General features: G+C 40.0%; 1 protein-coding gene across 3 annotated transcripts in view; it reads right to left on the bottom strand.

Annotated features, from left to right (window-relative positions):
- The window catches only part of LOC108696906, a 35,821-nt gene extending 20,717 nt beyond the window's left edge, over window positions 1–15,104 (bottom strand). The window contains exons 1-8 of one of the 3 annotated variants that reach the window (XM_041569809.1): window positions 14,713–15,034; window positions 12,761–12,826; window positions 9,914–9,979; window positions 8,790–8,855; window positions 6,723–6,779; window positions 5,559–5,675; window positions 3,249–3,314; window positions 320–385 (exon numbers count right to left, since the gene is read on the bottom strand). In XM_041569809.1, coding sequence (XP_041425743.1) covers window positions 320–385; window positions 3,249–3,314; window positions 5,559–5,675; window positions 6,723–6,779; window positions 8,790–8,855; window positions 9,914–9,979; window positions 12,761–12,809 — 487 coding nt within the window. In that variant the 5' untranslated portion in view covers window positions 12,810–12,826; window positions 14,713–15,034. Of the gene's footprint in view, window positions 1–319; window positions 386–3,248; window positions 3,315–5,558; window positions 5,676–6,722; window positions 6,780–8,789; window positions 8,856–9,913; window positions 9,980–12,760; window positions 12,827–14,712 lie in introns of all 3 variants that reach the window. The other 2 variants (XM_041569808.1, XM_041569810.1) reach the window with 2 other exon arrangements.
- Between the last annotated feature and the right edge of the window lie 6,645 nt (window positions 15,105–21,749).

Raw genomic sequence — 21,749 nt, forward strand, 5'->3', positions numbered from 1 at the left:
AACAATATTTTTTGCAAAAATTTAATACACAACTTGCTGGATGAGGTAGTTAGAAGGGCCCAGGGCAGACGCCTTATCTGGGGAGTGAAAAGATTTAATCTGCTGCAACTTCAATATTCTGGCTATGAATCTGATAAGTCTTCCATTACCTGCTCAAGACACTTGGAGGAGAATTCTGCACATCAGATTGAGTTTTTTTCCATAAATAAGATAGCAATTGATATTTTCAGGTTTGTTCAAGGAATGCTTTAATCTGAATGTGATAAACCTCCACGACACACTCACTGTCCCCCTCAGTTTAGTGAAATTTTATACTTACACATCATTTTGCTAAATTGACTCTTACAATTTGACCATATGTTTTTCATTTTGTCCCATAGATTAGCTGCATGGGCAAAGAGACAGTGCATGTTAGAATGGGAAAATCTGTTTTACTAAACAATAGTCATACAGTAATGGGACCCATTATCAGGAAAGCTCCAAATTACGGCCTTTTCTGATAGACTCCATTTTATCCAAATAATCAAATTTTTAAAAATGATTTCCTTTTTCTGTATAATAATAAAACAGTCGCTTGTACTTGATCCCAACTAAGATATAATTAATCCTTATTGGAGGCAAAACCAGCCTATTGGGTTTATTTAATGTTTATATGATTTTCTAGTAGATTTAAGGTATGAAGGTCCAAATTACAGAAAGATCTGTTGTCTGGAAATCCCCAGGTCTTGAGCATTCTGGATAACAGGCCCCATATCTGTATAATTATACAGAGGTAAAAGATGGTTATATAATAAAAAGGGAATAATCTGCACATTTTATTGCTATATACTGTAGTTTGAGCTTTTATGATCATTAAATTAATGACATTTTTAAAAAAAAAAAGATTTAAAATTCAAAAATGTGCAAGCGAAAACGTCTGAGTTTTACTGAAATGTTATACTGTCTCCAGTGTGGCTGTGACTTGTCCTTGTGGACCAGAGGGTGTAATACAGCAATGGATGTCTCCCACAGAATTCCCCACCAATACTGGTGCAGGTAGCTGATCCATGACCCCCACCTTGTGATGAATAGTCCCATTTCCAACATCTAGATTGACTTGGGCCACTGGTATCTCTTTTCTGGTGCTACCAGCCAGAAAAATGCAAGCTGATTTTCCAGGTAAAATGTCTGCTGCTGTAAGAATGTGAGGCTCCAGCAAAGTGATATTGGCTCCAGAATCCAGGAAACCTTCAATGGATCTGCCATTACAACCAGTCGAATTGAGGAAGCTCCTGGAACTCTGTGGGCACTAGGCTTGTAAATGAGCATTGGAACCACAGCGGAAACAGGTTCTGCTAGTGTTTAAAAGTGCTCATGGGGCTGCCCAAGAGGATCCGACTTCTGGTTGGGGAGGGCAAACGCCATTACTTTGTTGGCCTCAACAAATTTTCGCACGATACTGGGTGTGTGTGTGGTGGAAGACGAGATGACCAATATCGGCAGAAGACTTGGATATCGGTCAACCTCGGAAACAGCCTGAAACACTACAATAATAAACAAGCTGCTTTGTAGCAATGGTGGGAATTGAAAAAAGGCTATATTGTACATGTTAAATAGTGGATAACAAATAACACCGTTATGTTCTACAGAGCTTATCTGTTATCTACTGTGTATCCTGTGCTTGAATGGCTGCCCCCATGGCTACACAGCAGCTTGTTTATATAAACTATAGTAGTACTTATCTGTTATCTACTGTGTATCCTGTGCTTGAATGGCTGCCCCCATGGCTACACAGCAGCTTGTTTATATAAACTATAGTAGTACTTATCTGTTATCTACTGTGTATCCTGTGCTTTAATGGCTGCCCCCATGGCTACACAGCAGCTTGTTTATATAAACTATAGTTGTACTTATCTGTTATCTACTGTGTATCCTGTGCTTGAATGGCTGCCCCCATGGCTACACAGCAGCTTGTTTATATAAACTATAGTAGTACTTATCTGTCATCTACTGTGTATCCTGTGCTTGAATGGCTGTCCCCATGGCTACACAGCAGCTTGTTTATATAAACTATAGTAGTACTTATCTGTTATCTACTTTGTATCCTGTGCTTGAATGGCTGCCCCCATGGCTACACAGCAGCTTGTTTATATAAACTATAGTAGTACTTATCTGTTATCTACTGTGTATCCTGTGCTAAATTGACTCTTACAATTTGACCATATGTTTTTCATTTTCTCCCATAGATCAGCTGCATGGGCAAAGAGACAGTGCATGTTAGAATGGGAAAATCTGTTTTACTAAACAATAGTCATACAGTAATGGGACCCATTATCAGGAAAGCTCCAAATTACGGTTGGCCTTCTCTGATAGACTCCATTTTATCCAAATAATCAAATTTTTAAAACTGATTTCCTTTTTCTGTGTAATAATAAAACAGTCGCTTGTACTTGATCCCAACTAAGATATAATTAATCCTTATTGGAGGCAAAACCAGCCTATTGGGTTTATTTAATGTTTATATGATTTTCTAATAGACTTAAGGTATGAAGATCCAAATTACAGAAAGATCTGTTGTCTGGAAAACCCCAGGTCTTGAGCATTCTGGATAACAGATCCCATATCTGTATAATTATACACAGGTAAAAGATGGTTATATAATAAAAAGGGAATAATCTGCACATTTTATTGCTATATACTGTAGTTTGAGCTTTTATGATTATTAAATTAAAGACATTTAAAAAAAAAAAAAAAAAGATTTAAAATTCAAAAATGTGCAAGCGAAAACGTCTGAGTTTTACTGAAATGTTATACTAACAGAATAGAAGCTGAAGGGCAGATAATAACGGTGTTAGAAGACCGACTGCAGGAGCAAAGATACTGTTTGTTAGGAAAGCCTCTGTTATTACAATAGGAAGAGATTCATACAATTATACAGAAAACAATGATATAAACCACTAAACGAAAGACTCCAGAAATACAACATAATACGTGAAATTGAGGCATATTTCCATGACATTCACCCCACAACAACACTCTGCACAGTCTTGCAGCCAATTGAATTCAGCTCTCCCATTTTGCCTGACAAGCTGAGGGCATTTGCCAGCTGAAAGTGGCGGTTACTAGTATTTGCTGTGTTGTTTATATTTTGCATTGGAGGGTTGTACCCGTTTCATAGAAACGCAATCGATTGCAGCTGTAGGGAGAGCAGCCAACTACAAATCAGCATGTGTGAAAATCTCTCGCTTTTATTGAATTGCTATACTCACACAATCCTGCACCGAGGAGAAATCCTGATGATAACAATGATGTCAGAAGGCTTCCAGTTAGAGCAACTGCAGGAGCAAAGAGATACTATATATTAGAATGGGACAGTCGTTCTTATTACAATAGGAAGAGATTCTGTATCCCAACTAGCAAAACCCAAGTGGATGAAGAACAATAATGTATAAACCACTGAACAAAAGCCCTATGACTCCGGGGTACAACACAGTAAGTGAAACTGAGGCATGGAATTCACCCCGTCTAAAACATTGGGCACATAATTCACGGGAAACCCCAAAAAAACTCCCAACAGGACCTCTGTCAGTTTATCCCAAAATAGCACCCAGATTCTTTGTGTATTAATGACTACTGAGGGTCCTGTAGCGGGTTGGGTACCCACTGGTTACCCTCTAAAAAAGTGGGTACACTGTGGGTTGCGGGTTGGATTTTCTTGTGTAGGTAGATGTGGGTCTCACCTATATTTCTTATCTTATGTTATATTATCTATATTTTAGTCCTTTTAAAACTTTTTTCTGTCCCCGCCAACTTCTTATGACATCACTTCCAGTTTACAGAAACAGTGTAAGAAACTTACCCTGGTGGTCTAGTGGGCAGCGGGGTCCACGCCGCGTCCTTGGCGTGGACGCCTGCTGCGCGGCTCCTATCCTGCCTTTGCCGGCGCCATCTTGGATTACTAGGGCGCGCAGGGCGCAAAACGTGTGCAATTTCGCGCCGTTGCGCGCTGGCGCAATCACGCCAGCGCGCAACGGCGCAAAATTGCGCACGTTTTGGCGCCAATTGGTTCCCTATTTAAGGCCCATTCAGACCTGTAGCTAGTGCCCGTTATAGGATCATATCCTGAGGTTTCCTGAGCTTTTTGCTACCTGTTCCTGTATTTGCTATCCTGACTGATTATCCGTGTTTGACCCTGCCTGTTCCTGACTACTCTGTATTCTGTATTCTGACCCTCGCCTGCCTACGACAACGATTCCTGCTTAACCCTTTGATTGACAACCTGGTTTGACCCTTGCCTGCCTGACGATTCTGATATCCGCCTGCCTCGACCCAGCCTGTCTGTCCATCCTTCTGCCTTATCCAGTCTGTCTGATTATCTGGTTTTGACCCCTTGCCTGCCGACTATTCTGTTATCCGCCTGTCCTGTTTCCGTTTCCACCTGACGCCTTGTCCTTGACCTTCTGCCCAAAGACTCTTGCTATCCGGTCGTGCCCCTTTGCCAGCCAGAACACCTCGCCTTGTACCCCTCGTTAAGTCCAGGTGGCACCCAATTAAGCTGAGGGCTCCTCCCGAAGCCCAACGGTGGTCACACTACTGGTGAAGCCGAGACTAGGGTCTTAAGCATTTGTTCTGGTATTGGGTGCCGGCCGTGACAAACAGCACTTCCTGTTTAATGGTGGTCAGCAGGTTGCAGATGGGGTTCCTGATAAGGCAGTTGCAGGTTTGGTTGCGTAGCGGATCCAATTGTGCACATATGCTATATAAATAGATGATGATGATGATGATATGCGGGCTGCAGTCTGGGTCGCAGATAAGGTAGTTGCAGGCCGGGTTGTCTAGCGGATCCAAGTGGCAATATATGTGGGTTGCAGTCTGGGTCGCAGATAAAGCAGTTGCAGGCCTGTTGGGTAGCGCATTTAAGCAAAAACAATATGCAGGTTGCAGTCTGGGTCGCAGATGAAGCAGTTGCAGGTTGAGTTGTGTAGCAGATCCAAGTGGGTAAATGTGTTGGTTGCAGTCTGGGTCTCTGATAAAGCAGCTCCAGGTTGGCTTGGGTAGCGGATCCAAACAGGTTAATATGCGGGTTGCAGTCTGGGTTGCAGACTGTGGATTGTGGGTCCAGGTCTCAAGAATTGATTTTGAGCAGAACTCTATTGAGTGTTTATTTCACTAGGAATGAGGTTTTTGAGGTATTCTTATTTTTTGCGCATCATTTTCCATTCATACTTTTTTTTATTCTCCTTTTTTAATGAATGTCATGGCATACGTAGTTTTAGAGTTTGTCAGTCTAGTTGTGGATTCTAGTGATGGGCGAATAAATTCGGCAGGTGCAAATTCGCAGTGAATGTCCGTGTTTTGCCGTCGGCGAATAAATGCGTGAAACTGCCGCACATAATTCACCGGCGTAAATTTTGCAGGAAATTCGTGCATTTTTCCACTAAACGAAACGGGACAAATTCGCCCATCACTAGTGGATTCAAAAACCTCTAAAACCACAAAAAAACCCACCATCTGACCTTTGATAAAAAGGCCTTCACCTGTACCCTTGACTTTTAGCGAATTGTCTATACTGTACTTACATAATCCTGCACCGAGCAGAGCTGCTAACAGTGGTATAAGAATCTTCCCACTTCCGCCTGCTGAAAACTCTTTGGAAGACCCCAGGTTTCGAACATTCTGGATAACGGGTCCCATACCTGTATATGATTTTCAAGGTCAGTTTGTCCCTTATATAAAGGATTATTGCAAATACATTTATTAAATCCACAATACAATACTTTCTTGGACTGTCATTTAAAAAAAAAAAAAAAAAAAATCATTAAAATTCTAGAATTATATATATGTTGTTTTTTTTAGATTATTTTTCCCATTTATTCTATAAAAGAGAACTTCCGTATACAAGGGTTAAATTTTGAATTCATGGGAGTTTTTTTAAACTCCCATCAATTTGAAATTCGACTAATCGAAATGTATTATTATAATCAAATTTTTTAATTTTTCATTTTAAACAACTGAAAAATTCTAATCGAATTCTCAGAAAAAACATGATTGTCAGGAAGTCTGTAAACATCTCCAAATTGATCCCTGGACATCTCCCGTTTTCCCAGGTTTTAGGTGGCGAATAGTCGAATTCTTAAAGGGCCAGAGTATGATAAATCTCAAAAATCAAATTTGAATTTTTTTTAAAAAAACTCGAATCAAATTTGGATAACTACATAGTTTAATTTTACTGTTTTGACCTTTAAAATTTTTTGAAAATTCGAATTTTCAATTCGACCCTTGATAAATAGAGAACTATATATATGCCCCATAGAGAACTATATGCTCCCACAACTTCGAAAATCTAATTAAAAAAGACGAATCAAGATTTATTTAAGAAATAAAAAAGCGCACTTGATTAAATTCAAAACAAAGTATTTGCCCCAAAAAACTTGGATTTTTCAAAGTCCTCCAAATTACTCCAAATGGGTTCTAGGAGGTCCCCATAGGCTAAAACAGCAATTCGGCAGGTTTTAGGTGGCGAATGGTTGAAGTCGAAGTTTTAAAGAGACAGTACATGATAAGTTTTGATATTGGAATAGTCTAATTTTTCTCAAATTCAAAAAGAATTTTGGCCTATTCAATAGTTGAATTACACAAAAATAGCTCGAAATTCTAAATTGTTTACTTCAAATTTTCACTTCCGACCCTTGATATATCTGCCCCTCACTGTACTTTCAGTTTTAGGAAAACATTATACTTACAACCCAGTTTTTCGACCTGAGTGGTTATTGCTTTTATTAAAGTGTCACGCTGACGATCTGCAAGAGCAAATAGACACTGTGTATTAGAATGGGAACTTCCATTGCACTTCCCTATGAACAGATTCGTAGATCCAATTAAACGTAACGTTCTGTAATAGTGATGGGCGAATTTGCTGTGAATTTCCTCGTTTCGCTGCTGGTGAATAAATCAGCCAAACTGCAGCGATGATTCGCCAGCGCCAAAAAGTTTTTTGAAGTTGACGACAATTAATAGACGCACATTGATTAATTTCGCCGTAAATTCTCAAATTTTCCGGCATAGCGAAACGGGAGAAATTCGCCCATCACTATCCTGTAAACCAATTAGTAAATGGCAAGTGGTTGGGGAAACAAGGGATATAACACAGTAATAAACTGAATGAGTTTTAAAACACAATTGCAAAACACTCAATAGTTTAATCCAGAACGTTAATGCTGGTGAGCCCCAATATTTCAATTGCTAAACCCAAAATGACAATGATTTTTCCCCCTTTATTAATGATGGATTGTAATAATCCAATGATCTAGCTGAAGGAGTGCACGAGAGCTCTGCCATTTAGCACCCTTCATGTCACTCACCAACCCAATGGATATTGCACCCAAGGGCCTCAAAGCAGGTGATTATTTTTGAATTTCAAGGCTTGGGGGCAAATTTTGGTTGAATAAAAACCAGATGTACTGCCAAACAAAACCTCCTGTAGCTGCCAGTCCACATAGGGGCTAAGAAATAGGCAATAACAGCCCTTATTTGTCACCCCAGGAACCTTTTAGGCTTCCATTGCTCCCCAACTCTTTTTCATTTTGAATGTGGCTCACGGGAAACAAAGGTTGGGGACCCCTGCTCTAAGTGACAATGGTTAGTGATGGGCGAATTTGGGGCGTTTTGCTTCGCTGAAAAATTTGCAAATTTCCTGGGAAATTCGCGACATGGCGAAAAATTCACCAGTTTTCGCGGTTTTATTTATTCGCCAGCGGCGAATCACGGGAATTCGTGCCTGCAGAATGAATTCGCCCAACACTAACAATGGTCCTAAAGGGTCTGTGATCCAGGCCTTCAAAGTTGCCTCCAGCAGCTCCCCATTTTGGATTTTAAGTGCCAGCAGCCATTGTTTGTGGGAAATGATTAAACCATGAGCAGTAAGTGAGGTTACATCTGTCATAGAAGATGATGCTACAGCACTTGCCATGTAATGTGAATCTGAATTACCAAATCAGACAACTTTTATATGCTCAGTAAATGGCAACAGCCCCAAGCATGTGCTGGCAATCCTTTTTTAAGTTAATTTGTTCAACTTCCTTCCAAGAAATACAGTTGTTTATGTTATTAATAAATTTTCTGAGGTATAATTTGATTTCAGGATTCGATTCAGGCAAATCATTTGTGGAAAATATGATATTTATCTAAAAACTGATCCAGTGCATACCTATTATTTTATAAAGCATACATAGAGAAATTTAAATTCATTTAAAGGAGAAACAAACCCTTAATAAATAAAAAACCTCTACCCCCCTATTCTACACAGACCCCTCCCTCCCCTCCCCCAGCCTAGCTGCCCCTGGGCAAATTCCACTAACTGTTTACTTACCCCTCCGTACAGATTATGTCCAGCGGAGTTCATAGCAGCCATCTTCTTCGATAATCTTCGGAATGAGTCCAGCAAAGCGGCGTTTCCGCAGTCAGAGTAATTTTCTGTTTTGCGACAACTGCGCATGCGCCAAAACTCACGAAGCTTGACGAAGCGCTGGTCTCATTCCGAATATTACCGAGGGGCTTAAAGATGGCACCCGTGAATTCTGCTGGACAGAATCTGCACCGAGGGGTAAGTAAAGAGTGAAGGGCATTTGCCTGGGGTAGACTGGGGGATAGGAGGGATGGGGGTCTATGTAGGGTAGGGGTTTTTTTTATTAAGGGTTTGTTTCTCCTTTAATACACTACAATGACAGGCTTCGTGGACAGTTTTTTATCGCACAGATGAAATGTGCCAACACTCATTGTACTCATGAGTATTAGGGAAATGTTATACTTACATAATTCTGAGCCGGCCAAAAGGGTCACTATTAACAATCCCAGTAGAATCTTTCCAGTTAGACCGTCTGCGAGATCAAAGAGACACCGTGTATTAGAATGGCAAAGATTTACTATCAACAGATTCTTATCAGATTCAGGGATCAGAAAAGTCAGTCTAAAAGTAGGTCTGGCAATGTCTGGCAAAAAAAAGAAAATCTGAAAAACTCAAAGGTTTTATCAAGGGTCAAATTTCGAGGGTTAAAAAACCTCGAATTCGACCCTCAAAGTAAAATCCTTCGAATTTGAAGGATTTTAGCTCAAAAGCTTCGATCGTACAATCACATAAAAATCGTTCGAACGATTTTAAGCAATCGATCAAAGGATTTTTATTCGACCAAAAAAAACTTTAAAGTGGCGAAGTATGAAGTCAAAGTTTTTTTTAAAGAGACAGTACTTTGATTATCGAATGGTCGAACGATTTTTACTTCGAATTCGATCGAATTTGACCAATTCGATGGTCGAAGTACCCAAAAAAATTACTTCGAAGTTCGAATATTTTTTCATTCACTGGAGCTTAGTAAATCTGCCCCTAAAAGTCTAAAAAAACAACTTCCAATTGGATCAGTGCAGCTCTCATTGACTTCTATGGAACCTCGACTTCTTTTACTTGATGAGGTTTTTATTAGAGTTCTTTGCGGTCAATAAATCTAAAGTTTTTTTAGTTTTTAGAGACATTTTCACAAAAACACATTTTTAGAGAAAAATATTTGATTTGTAACAAAAAAAAAAAAAAAAAAGAAATCCAAATGTTAGCAAATCGGCCCCTTAGATTCTTTATGACCACCAGGCTGTTACACCTTTGCTGAGAATCTATAATCTATACAGGTATGGGACCTGTTATCCAGAAGGGATCAAGTACAATATACTGTTTTATTATTACAGAGAAAAAGGAAGCCATTGAGTCTATGGGAGAAATAAAACCTCAGGGTTACCAAATTGGTGTGTATTCAGTATATATTGTATGTACAATACACATAGAGAATAATAAATATTCAATACCCTTCCATGACAGGTTTGTCTATTACTCTGTAATAATGAATTGAGGTAAGACTCACACTAACATTCAGGGAAATGTTATACTTACATAAGGCTGCGCCGACCAGAAGGGTCAATAATAACAATGGTAGTAGACGCTGTCCAATCCAAAGTACTGCAAAAAGTAAAAAGACACTGTATTTGGTTACATGGTTAGATAGTTGGTTTGGGTTGAAAAAAGCCAAACGTTCATAAGGTCTATCAAGTACAGCCTCTCCAAATCATGTGTGTGTTTATAAATCATTTTCTAAACCTTGACAGTCTACAATCATAACTAAAGTCTTTCCTCCCTCTAACGAGTTTAGTTGCCCATATCTGCACTCTCTCCAGCTCATGTATATCCTTCTTAAAGGGATCCTGTCATCGGAAAACATGTTTTTTTCAAAATGAATCAGTTAATAGTGCTGCTCCAGCAGAATTCTGCACTGAAATCCATTTCTCAAAAGAGCAAACAGATTTTTTAAAATTCAATTTTGAAATCTGACATGGGGCTAGACATTTTGTCAATTTCCCAGCTGCCCCTGGTCATGTGACTTGTGCCTGCACTTTAGGAGAGAAATGCTTTCTGGCAGGCTGCTGTTTTTCCTTCTCAGTATAACTGAATGTGTCTCAGTGGGACATGGGTTTTTACTATTGAGTGTTGTTCTTAGATCTACCAGGCAGCTGTTATCTTGTGTTAGGGAGCTGTTATCTGGTTACCTTCCCATTGTTCTTTTGTTTGGCTGCTGTGTGGGAAAGGGAGGGGGGTGATATCATTCCAACTTGCAGTACAGCAGTAAAGAGTGATTGAAGTTTATCAGAGCACAAGTCACATGACTGGGGGCAGCTGGGAAATTGACAAAATGTCTAGCCCCATGTCAGGCCCCATGTCAGATTTCAAAATTGAAAATAAAAAAATCGGTTTTTTGAAAAATGGATTTCAGTGCAGAATTCTGCTGGAACAGCACTATTAACTGATTCATTTTTTAAAAAAAATTTATCCCATAACAGTATCCCTTTAAGGACTGGAGGCCAAAACTGCCCCGATACATACCAGTGACCTGTAAAGAGGCAAAATTATGTTTCCATCCCTCAAGTTGTTGCTCTTTTTTTATGCAAGACAGAACTTTATTACTTATCTACTACCTAGAGATGCACAGATTATGTTATTTACAAAAAAATGATCATTTAGTGTATAACATGGATAAATGCTGTACCCAGGCACATAATCTTGCATTTATCAACACTGAACTTAATTTACAAAGTTTCTGCCACTGTCTTTACAAATACTATTGTTCTGGCTAATATTCCTTATTCAAGTCTAGGTAGATCCTATCCACTGCCACCCTAGTATCCAGGCCTCTGCTCCTAAAAGGCAATTAATTAATTCTAATTCTGGCAATATCTATTTGCAATGTATTCAAGTATTTTATCCCTTATTACTTCTTATAAAGCTTTTCTATAGCTGATGCTGAGATTAACGGAGGAACTCCATGGATGCGTTTGCTGCCTACACGTCGCCATGTGACAAACCGCATGCGAAGTGTCGGATGTTGCGCAGAAACAGGAAGTGAAGGAGAATCGCATGTAGGAGCTACATTTATCCAACTGCATTTTCATCCGACAGTCAGATAAATGTAGATCTTACATGCGATTCTCCTTCACTTTCTGTTTCTGCGCAACATCTGACATGTTGCATGTGTTTTGTCGCATGGTGACGTGTCGGCACCAAACGCATTGTGGAGTTCCTCCCTAACTTGTCCGATTAAAAAGCTTGACTTTATTGGATTGGTGAAAATCCGAATCGTGCATATTTTTTTCATTTTTGCTAGAAAAGCTCAATATAGTTGGATTTTCTCCCTAAATCCAGCACAGACCACAGGAACTTCCAAATAGGATAGGACCTCTGCCATTAACTTATATACAACCTTAGCAGGTCTGAGATGGCAGATTTTCAGATTCGGACTTTTTGCATCCTTGGGGTATGATAAATCTAGAAAAATTTGAGTTGTTTTTCCACTAAAAATCGAGATTTTATTGTAAATTTTTAAATTTTTCAAGTTTTTGGCATTTTGACTTTAATAAATAACTACCTATGGGGCAGATGTATCGAATTTCAAAGTAATAGGAACTCACATAACTTCAAAATTTGAATAAAAAAAAAAGACCCAATGAAATTTATCAAAAAATCTAAGTTTTTTTCTGGGTGAATAAGCTGTTTTTATTCAAATTCGAATCATACGAATCAAAGTAACAGCACATTTCCAAAAAAAAAAACTTATTTTTTTTTTTAAAGTGCACCAATTGACTCCAAATAGGTTCTAGGAGGTTCCCCATAGGCTAAAACAGCAATTCAGCAGGTTTTAGATGGCGAATGGGCAAAGTCGAATTTTTAAAGAGACAGTACATGATAAATTTCGATATTCAAATTTTCAAATTTTTTTTCAAATTCAAATTGAATTGAAGAACACAAAAATTAGTTTGAAATGCAAATTTTTTTAATTCGAATTTTCACTTCGACCCTTGACATATCTGTCCCTATGTGTCACAAGTGAGGTTGCTTACGCTATGCATAGTAGTGCCACCATTTATAAATAATTGCATTTAAATTAATGTTCAAATATTGTGTGACTGAAAGTTGCCCATGTGGTTTCTTTACAACCCTCTGTGTTATGGTTAGCCACATATTATAACAGTTTTCTTCTTTTCAGGGAGAGTGAGTTCAGCCTTTACACACTCCCCCAGGTTCAGCACTGTAAATATGACATTCGTCAGTTATAAAATGTAGTATTAGGTATTTGTTTGTTCATTAGAGTTGATATTCATTTTTTCTATAAATGAGAACTTTTATAGAATATAAAATATGAAAAATACTATTATGACAAATTGATGATACATATAGAAATGTTATACTTACATAATGCTGCACCGACCAGCAAGACCGATATTAGAAAAGAAAACAGCATGTTTCCAGTTAGGGTCCCTGCAAGAACACAGAGATACAGGTAAAGCATCTGTTTCTGTCAAGAAACCCATTATTCAGAAAGCTCTAAATTACCTAAATGCCATCTGATATAGACTCCATTTTATCCAAATAATCCAAATTTCTAGAAATAGTTACCCTTTTTCTCTGTAATAATAAAACAGTCCTAACTAATATATAATTAATCCTTATAGGAGGTAAAACCAGCCTATTGGGTTCTTTCAGGGGGTTATTTATTTAAGTCTTAATGCTAAAAACTTGAAGAATTTTAGGTTTTTTTTACTATAAAATCCAATTTTTTGGTGAAAAAAAAGCTCACAACTTTCTGGATTTATTATACTACGAGGATGGAAAAAGTCTGAATCAAAAAATCCAGCATCTCAGACCTTCCGAGGTTGTATATAAGTCAGTGCAAGAAGTCCCAAAAATATCCTGATCTGCACTGGGTTTCTTGCAAAAATCCGAAGATTTTGTGGTTTTCAGGCAAAAATAAAAAAAAATGCGATTTTTAGGGTGGAAAATCCAAAAAATTCAAATGATTCGAATTTTTGGCCGATTTTTCAGGAAAATGTATTCATAAATAATGGGAAATAACATGTGTGGATTATTTAGAAAATAATGGTATACATTATTTTTAGCCGTCTTAAGGTATTAGGGCTCTTACTCACGAGCGTTTTTCCCTGCGTTCAGTTTTTCTGCGTTCAGCCGCAGGGGAGCGCAGGAATAGACGCATTACATTTTTTCCAATGGGGCTGTACTCACACAGGTGCGTGTAGGCGCCAAACGCAGGTTGAGACGCAACATGCTGCATTTTTCCTGCGTTCGGCGCCTACATGCGCCTGTGTGAGAGATACTGTACATCAGAAAGCAAGATTTTTGTTACTCACCGTTAAATCTGTTTCTCTGTAGTCGAAAAGGGGACACAGGGAACGATGGGGTTAAGTCCTTCGGAGGCAGGACACTTGAATATAAGCCCTGTGTCCCCCTAAAATGACCGAAAACAAGATTTTTGGAAAGGGGGACACAGGTGTGTGGGGGGGTAACCCTGATGGCCACTTCCACTTAAATTAATATTCAAGTGTCCTGCCTCCGGAGGATGGAGCATAACCCCATTGTTCCCTGTGTCCCCCTAAGTGGTGTATGTATATTTTGTTAGAAAAGGTTGTATTTTCTAATATGGGGAACAAAAAAATAAGTGAAAAAACATAAGGGTGGGGTTCAGCCCAGAATGAAAGTGAAACTACAGGCATGGGACCTGTTATCTGGAATGCTTAAGTCTACTAAAAAAACATGTAAACATTAAATAATAAGGATTATAAGGATTAATTATATCTTAGTGGGGATCAAGTACAAGCTACTGTTTTATTATTACAGAGAAAAAGGAAATCGTTTTTGAAAAATTGAATTATTTGGATAAAATAGAGTCTATGGGAGACGGCCTTTTCGTAATTTAGATCTTTCTGGATATCGGGTTTCCGGATAACGGATCCCCTACCTGTACTAAGTATCAGGCTGAGAGGCTCCAGATAAACAGAGGCAGAGAAACAGTATTTGCTCTGATCCTGTAGTTGTTTAATGGCACCTTCGAGAAAACCGGACCAGTATAGCAATACATCACCCTCTCAGAATAAAACCTATATCTATTCATCATGAGAACATTTCTGTATATAATATAATATTATCTAATGATCTATATAAGTTATCAAGGAACAACATAGAACACTCACAAGGCACATGGGCTAAAATACAACAAACCTTTAGAATTTGTTTGTACCTAAATTGCCTCTAATTTCTGGTCATGGTAAGTTCTGTACCTCACAGGAGCCAATAAAAATGCTTCCCAAATAGAAATACTCATAAAATGTGTCCTCTAATGTATCTCCTACCTTTTTAATTTCAGCCAAGAGGTGCCTTCCAGCCCAAGCAGCTCAGTGTTTGCTCTCACTCCTTCTCAGAACCAGCCAGCACAGCGTTAAAATGGCCTCTGCAATATCTGCAGTGTAAATGTTTTGGTTTCACTTTCATTCTGGGGGGGATGTGTGACAGAATGATGTTAGAAAAAAAAAATTGGAAGCAATTTATTTTATGAAAGAGAACCCTTTAAAAATCAACCAAACTTTGAGGTGAGAAAGCTTTTATGTAATGAACCATGGAAAACTGGTACAGTGAACACAAACAATAACAATTAACGACACAAAGCCTATGGGATGTCACCCAGAGCAAATTGTCTCAATCAAATGCACAAAAACACACCTCCCAACATTTTGGAAATAAAAAGAGGGACAAAAAAGTTGCAAGGAGAACATTTTTGATCACGCCCCTAATTACCATGTTCGTTTTCCAAAATTTGGCAGGTTATGAAAGTTTGAACATATTTCTGTGGTTTTTTTTCCAGTTATTACAGTTTTGCTAGTGAAGGTTAATTGCCCTTTAAAGGGCACCTATCACAGCCAAAATCAAACACATATTAACAATCTGACCAGTACAAGCTAAACACATTTTAATCAAACTACATATATATTTTTTTGGAAAAAAAATCCCTTACTTTGTCAAATGGGTTCTTTCACTGAGGGAGGCCATACTGTGACTATAACAGAGACTCTAATATGCAAATTTCAGGAGCATGCTCAGATTGTAACACTGCTTTGAGTATTCTACCCAGAATGCCTTGTTTAAGTAAACTCCTCCACTAGAAGTATCAGGAGATTTCCCTATCTTGTCCCCTGCTGGTAAAGTCATTATGCAAATAAAGGGCACACAGTAACTTCCAGCAGGTGGCAGCACTACTGAACAGCAGCTAACACACAGGTTTGGCTGATTTGAAAATAGCTTAGAAGGGTTGATAAGCAACAAGGAATTTCAACTGAGCATGTGCGAGATTTCAGAGCTACAGTTGGCTGGGAAGATATAGGTAGGAGGAGCCAGTGAAATCCAAGATGGCTGCCTCAGCTAGAACTGCAGGGGAGATAGGGGAGATCTTGCAGAAGGAATAGTGAGCTGATCATTTACATTATACAAACAATTCTAACTGTTTTAAAAATCGGATTTCTTGAATTTTCACATAGTGTATTTACTTAGTAAATGATTTTGGTCATGATTGGTGCCCTTTAAGCTGTGAGTCTAACATTTCCCAAGAGACCTGTTATCTTATATTGTTACAATTACTTATTTGCTTATCTCGAAATTGATACAAAAGTATCTGTGGCTGTTCTGGGCTCTCTGCCAAACGCCAATTAAGTTAGAAACGTGTGTTTTTTTTTCTGGCTGTTCAGTGCAGAGAAAAACGGGACTTTCCAGAACAAACGAGGGACTGTGGGTTGAGCTGTCAAAAGAGGGACTGTCCATTCTAAAAACGGGACAGTTGGGAGGTATGACTACTGTTGCTTCTGGATCAAGTGAAATTGCCACATGGGTTGTATTGCTCTAAGCCCAAACCACAACAGTGAGCTTGACCCCCAGTTTTCAGGAAAATTCATCTCTGCTCTGCTATTAAATTCCAACATTTAAAAAGGCACCTGGCCCAGATGGGTGTTTAAAAAAAGCTTTTATAAAAAAAAAAAAGGTGTTTAAAGGGGTGCTTCACCTTTAAGTAAACTTGTGGAGACCCATTTATCAAAGTCCAAATTTATCTCATTATTTTCTGAAAAATACTCCGACCAAATCTGCATAGGTTTTTTATCAATACATTTTCCCAAATATTTCCTATGCGGGAAAAAATCGTAAACATTTTTTTTCCGGATTTTCCACCTGAAAACTAAATTATTGTGAAAAAAACACAAAATCTTTGGATTATTGCACAAAACCCAGTGCAGATATCTTTGAGACCTCTCCCATTAACTTATATACAACCTCGGCAGGTCTCAGATGCCAGATTTTTCAGATTCTGACTTTTTCCATCCTCGGGGTATAATAAATCCTGAAAAAAATCTAGTTTTTTTATAGTATGAAACACAATTTTTTGGGGTTTTTGGCATTCGGACTATGATACATAACCCCCTTAGTATGTTATAGAATGGCCAATTCTAAGCAACTTTTCCATTGGTTTTCATTATTTATTTTTTTATAGTTTTATAATTATTTGCCCTTTTCCCCTGACTCTTTCCAGCTTTCAAATAGGGGTCACTGACCCCATATAAAAAGCAAATGCTCTGTAAGTCTACAAATGTATTGTTATTGCTACTTTTTATTCCTCATCTTTCTATTCAGGCCTCTCCTATTCCTATTCCAGTCTCTTATACAAATCAATGCATGGTTGCTAGGGGAATTTTGGCCGTAGCAACCAGATGGCTGAAATTACAAACTGGAGAGCTGCTGAACAAAAAGCTAAATAACTCAAAAAACACAAATAATAAAAAATGAAAACCAATTGCAAATTGTCTCAGAATATCCCTCTCTACATTATACTAACAGTTAACAACCCCCTTTAACAAACCAGAGTCCTATTGTTCATTCACATTAGAAACAATGGAAGCAATTATGGGCACTTTCCTCACACCAGGCAAAGAGTCTACAGTATGTGCCAATTTCAGGTCAATGTCACTTCTTAGATGTAAAATTACTCATGAAAGCTCCAGCCAAGGGACTGTGAATGTTCCTCCCTGTCTAATTAAATACAATCAAATAGCTTCATTAGGGAGAGGTAAGGGCCCTATTGATTAAATTCATTTACACTGATTAATGTGCTAAATTGGTCGAATAATTGCTTTCGTTCTGCCCCTCCTTCTCCGTTGGGGCTACTTGTGAAAAGTAATGAGAACTTTTGGATTTTGTCAGCATTCTTATATTTAATTTCAGCATTCTTATACTTATATTTAATTAGTGCATTCTGAATTTAAATTCATACCCCATTCATTGTAGCCATCTTTTTGCATTTTCCTTCTAAATTATAAAGCAGCTTCCTTTGAAATATATCCACCTACAAACTTCACAGACGCAAGCTTTCTAAATACTTACTGCTTAGCTACAGGGTCACTATTAGAAGTACAGGCATGGGATCCATTATCCGAAAACCTGTTATCCAGATAGTTCTGAATTATGAGAAGGTCAGCTCTAGTGATGAGTAAATAAATTCCCAAGGCATGGATTCTCAGAGAATTTCTGTGTTTTGCTGCCGGCGAATGTTTTTGCGAATTATAATATAATTAGGACAACATTCCTAGTCCGGGTATTAAAAACCCGGACTAAAGAGCACTGAGAATGGAATTTGGGTTGGACCCTTCTGTGGCAGGACAATTGATAGCATAATTATTTCAAATATCTGTAACCTTATTACAAGCAAAAAGGGGCCGTGACTAATATATGAAAACAAAGAGAGGCCTAAGCTCAAAAAGGCTAAAATCCACTGGTTTAAACAAGCCCAAAACATAGAAAACCTTGATTTCATAGTTTTTGTGAAATGTAATAGAAGCTAATTCACACATGTGCTTGGGATAATGAGTTGGAACAAGTGCTCCGAAAATCAGATCACTTGCCAGTTGGCACTGAGTAACTCTCGGATAAAGAAAACCACTTGTAATAGTTCCCTGGCTGGAGCTGACTGTGCTATCATATCTCTATCATTACAACCTTCTTCTGGCCTGTCTTCAATTACAAGGATCTGTTACCCCAACATTCACTGACCTCCTATTGGTCTTAGTATATCAGAGGCTGACCCCATGCCTTATATGCACAATAGGCAGCCAACTGATCCTGTCTGAGGGGGGGAGAAATAGTCTTTATAGAGAACTTACCATAAACATAGATCTTATTTAAGAGCAATTAATTGAATTAAATATTGAACCATTTCCCATTGCACAAAAGTTAAAGTGTTTCTTCATGTGTCTTACATGGTACAACAAAAACACGCTGTAGGGCTTGTCGCCAAAATCACTCACATGGAGTGCCGCAGTCTGTGCCAAAAAATAGTGGAATTCCAGTTATTCAAAAATGTGTCACCCTTCAGTTTATGGGTGCTTGGTAATAGTTCCTACTGCGTGTATATGTATAGTACCCATAAACACGCAATATTCCAGCACTGGGGCAGTGCACCCTGGGAAAGACCAACACGTGTTTTTGTCGGCAGCAGAGATTTTCTATACTTACAGTATATGGGTAATTATATGTGTTATTTTATCCATTTCGCACGATGAAGAAAAATCTAATTCTAATCAACTTTCCAAGATATATTTAAGCATTTTCAATGGCTGATAAAGATGTCACAAATTTAGGCCGATTAATCACCATAAAACACCTTGGATGGACACATTTGGCCCTAGAACTCCTGTAGTACAGGGCAGCTCTACTCTTACAGTCAATATACAGGTACAGGACCTGTTATCCAGAACGCTCAGGACCTATGGTTTTCTGGATAACGGATCTTTCTGTAATTTGGATCTTCATACCCTAAGTCTACTGGGTTTCATATAAACAAAAACCCAATAGGCTGGTTTGGCCTCCAATAAGGATTAATTATATCTTATTTGGTATCAAGTACAAGCTACTGTTTTATTATTACAAAAAAAATGAAATAATTTTTAAAAATTTGGGTTATTTGGATAAAATGGAGTCTATAGGAAAAGGCGTTTCCGTTATTCAGAACTTTCTGGATAACTGGTTTACAGATAATAGATCCCATACCTGTATCGTTAGCAATATAAGCAAACTTAGGGCTCTTACAGACGAGCGTTTTTACCTGTGCTCCCCTGCGTTCTGTTTTTCTGGGTTCAGCCGCAGGGGAGCGCAGGAATAGACGCATTACATTTTTTCCAATGGGGCTGTACTCACACAGGCGCGTGTAGGCAGGGCCGCCATCAGAAATCATGGGGCCCCACACAACAAAATTTTCTGGGCCCCCCTTGCCGCCCCTCCCCTGGCCACGCCCCTTCCCTAACCACACCCTCCCACCAGTACAAAGGTCACACGGACAAGCAAAGAAACAGTAAAAATAATTTTGGCAAAAGGGTTATTAAGCCTGCCACCACATCAAGGTAGACTCTTTAAGCAGGTACCTGCTCTAAGATAAATTGTACTTACAATTCTACATATAAATTGTACAAATAAGAGCCATTTGGTTTAACCCCTTGGTCAAAAAATAACCGGTCCCCCATTAAGAACTTTGATTAGTATAAATAAAAGATATACAACTTATCAGGGGCCCTTCCTTGGGGGGGATCAGGGGCCCTGCATTGGGGGGATCAGGGGCCCTGCATGGAGGGGATCAGGGGCCCTACCTTGGGGCTTTAGGGCCAGCATGAGGCTTCAAGGGGCCCTTCCTTGGGGGGGATCAGGGGCCCTGCATGGGGGGGATCAGGGGCCCTGCATGGGGGGATCAGGGGCCAGCATTAGGCTTCAAGGGGCCCTTCCTTGGGGGGATCAGGGGCCCTTCCTTGGGGGGGATCAGGGGCCCTGCATGGGGGGATCAGGGGCCCATGGAGCTTTAGGGGCCAGCATGAGGCTTCAAGGGGCCCTTCCTTGGGGGGGAATCAGGGGCCCTTCCTTGGGGGGATCAGGGGCCCTTCCTTGGGGGGATCAGGGGCCAGCATGAGGCTTCAAGGGGCCCTTCCTTGGGGGGGGATCAGGGGCCCTTCCTTGGGGGGGGGATCAGGGGCCCCGCATTAGGGCTTCAAGGGGCCCGCATTAGGGCTTCAAGGGGCCCCGCATTAGGGCTTCAAGGGGCCCCGCATTAGGGCTTCAAGGGGCCCCGCATTAGGGCTTCAAGGGGCCCCGCATTAGGGCTTCAAGGGGCCCCGCATTAGGGCTTCAAGGGGCCCCGCATTAGGGCTTCAAGGGGCCCCGCATTAGGGCTTCAAGGGGCCCCGCATTAGGGCTTCAAGGGGCCCCGCATTAGGGCTTCAAGGGGCCCCGCATTAGGGCTTCAAGGGGCCCCGCATTAGGGCTTCAAGGGGCCCCGCATTAGGGCTTCAAGGGGCCCCGCATTAGGGCTTCAAGGGGCCTGGGGGCTTAAGGGGCCCGCACGGCGGTTTAGGGGCTCTCATTGGTGGTCAGTGGCTCATTGGTGGTCAGTGGCGGGATCAGGGGCTCACATTGGTGGTAAGTGGCACTTACCTGCAACTCCAGTGGCGACTTCTTCTCCTGTGCGGTCTTCTTATTCCTCCAGCGGTGTCTTCAGCGTCTTCGGCGTATCCAGGAAGCCGTTGCGTATCCAGGAAGCCGTTGCGTATCCAGGAAGCCGTTGCGTATCCAGGAAGCCGTTCCATCTCCAGGAAGACGATCCTTCTCCAGACGCGTCTTCTATCTTCTGTGTGCAGGCGGCAGGCTGCGGCGGTTTAAATAGAGTTGGTTTAAATAGAGTTGCGCCCGTGCGTACTGACGTCACGCGTACGCACGGGACGCAACCAGTGTAAATTTCGCCGGCTAAATGAATTCAGTGCGGCGCGGCCGGGCCCCCCTCAAAGTTAAAAATCCTGCGGGCCCGGGAGGACTGTACCCCCTGTGACCCCCTGATGGCGGCCCTGCGTGTAGGAGCCGAACACAGGAAAAATGCAGCATTTTGCGTCTCAACCTGCGTTCGGCGCCTACACGCGCCTGTGTGAGTACAGCCCCATTGGAAAAAATGTAATGCGTCTATTACTGCGCTCCCCTGCGGCTGAACGCAGAAAAACGGAACGCAGGGGAGCGCAGGTAAAAACGCTCGTCTGTAAGAGCCCTTAAGGGGAACTCAACCAACAATTAAATAAAATTGAATACATGTGAATACATGCATGAAACATTTTAATTTTGCTTTTAAGTTATTTGTAAATATAATTGTCTTTGCATACTAATACAAAAGCTGTACAGGTTTGGAACCTGTAATCCAGAATGCTCAGGACCTGGAATTTTCCAAATAATGGATCTTTCCATAATTTGGATCTTCATAACATAAGTCTCCTAGAAAATCATGTAAGCATTAAATAAACCCAATAGGCTGGTTTTGCTTCCAATAAGG

Source organism: Xenopus laevis, chromosome 7L (assembly GCF_017654675.1).
Source record: "Xenopus laevis strain J_2021 chromosome 7L, Xenopus_laevis_v10.1, whole genome shotgun sequence".
Classification (NCBI taxonomy): domain Eukaryota; kingdom Metazoa; phylum Chordata; class Amphibia; order Anura; family Pipidae; genus Xenopus; species Xenopus laevis.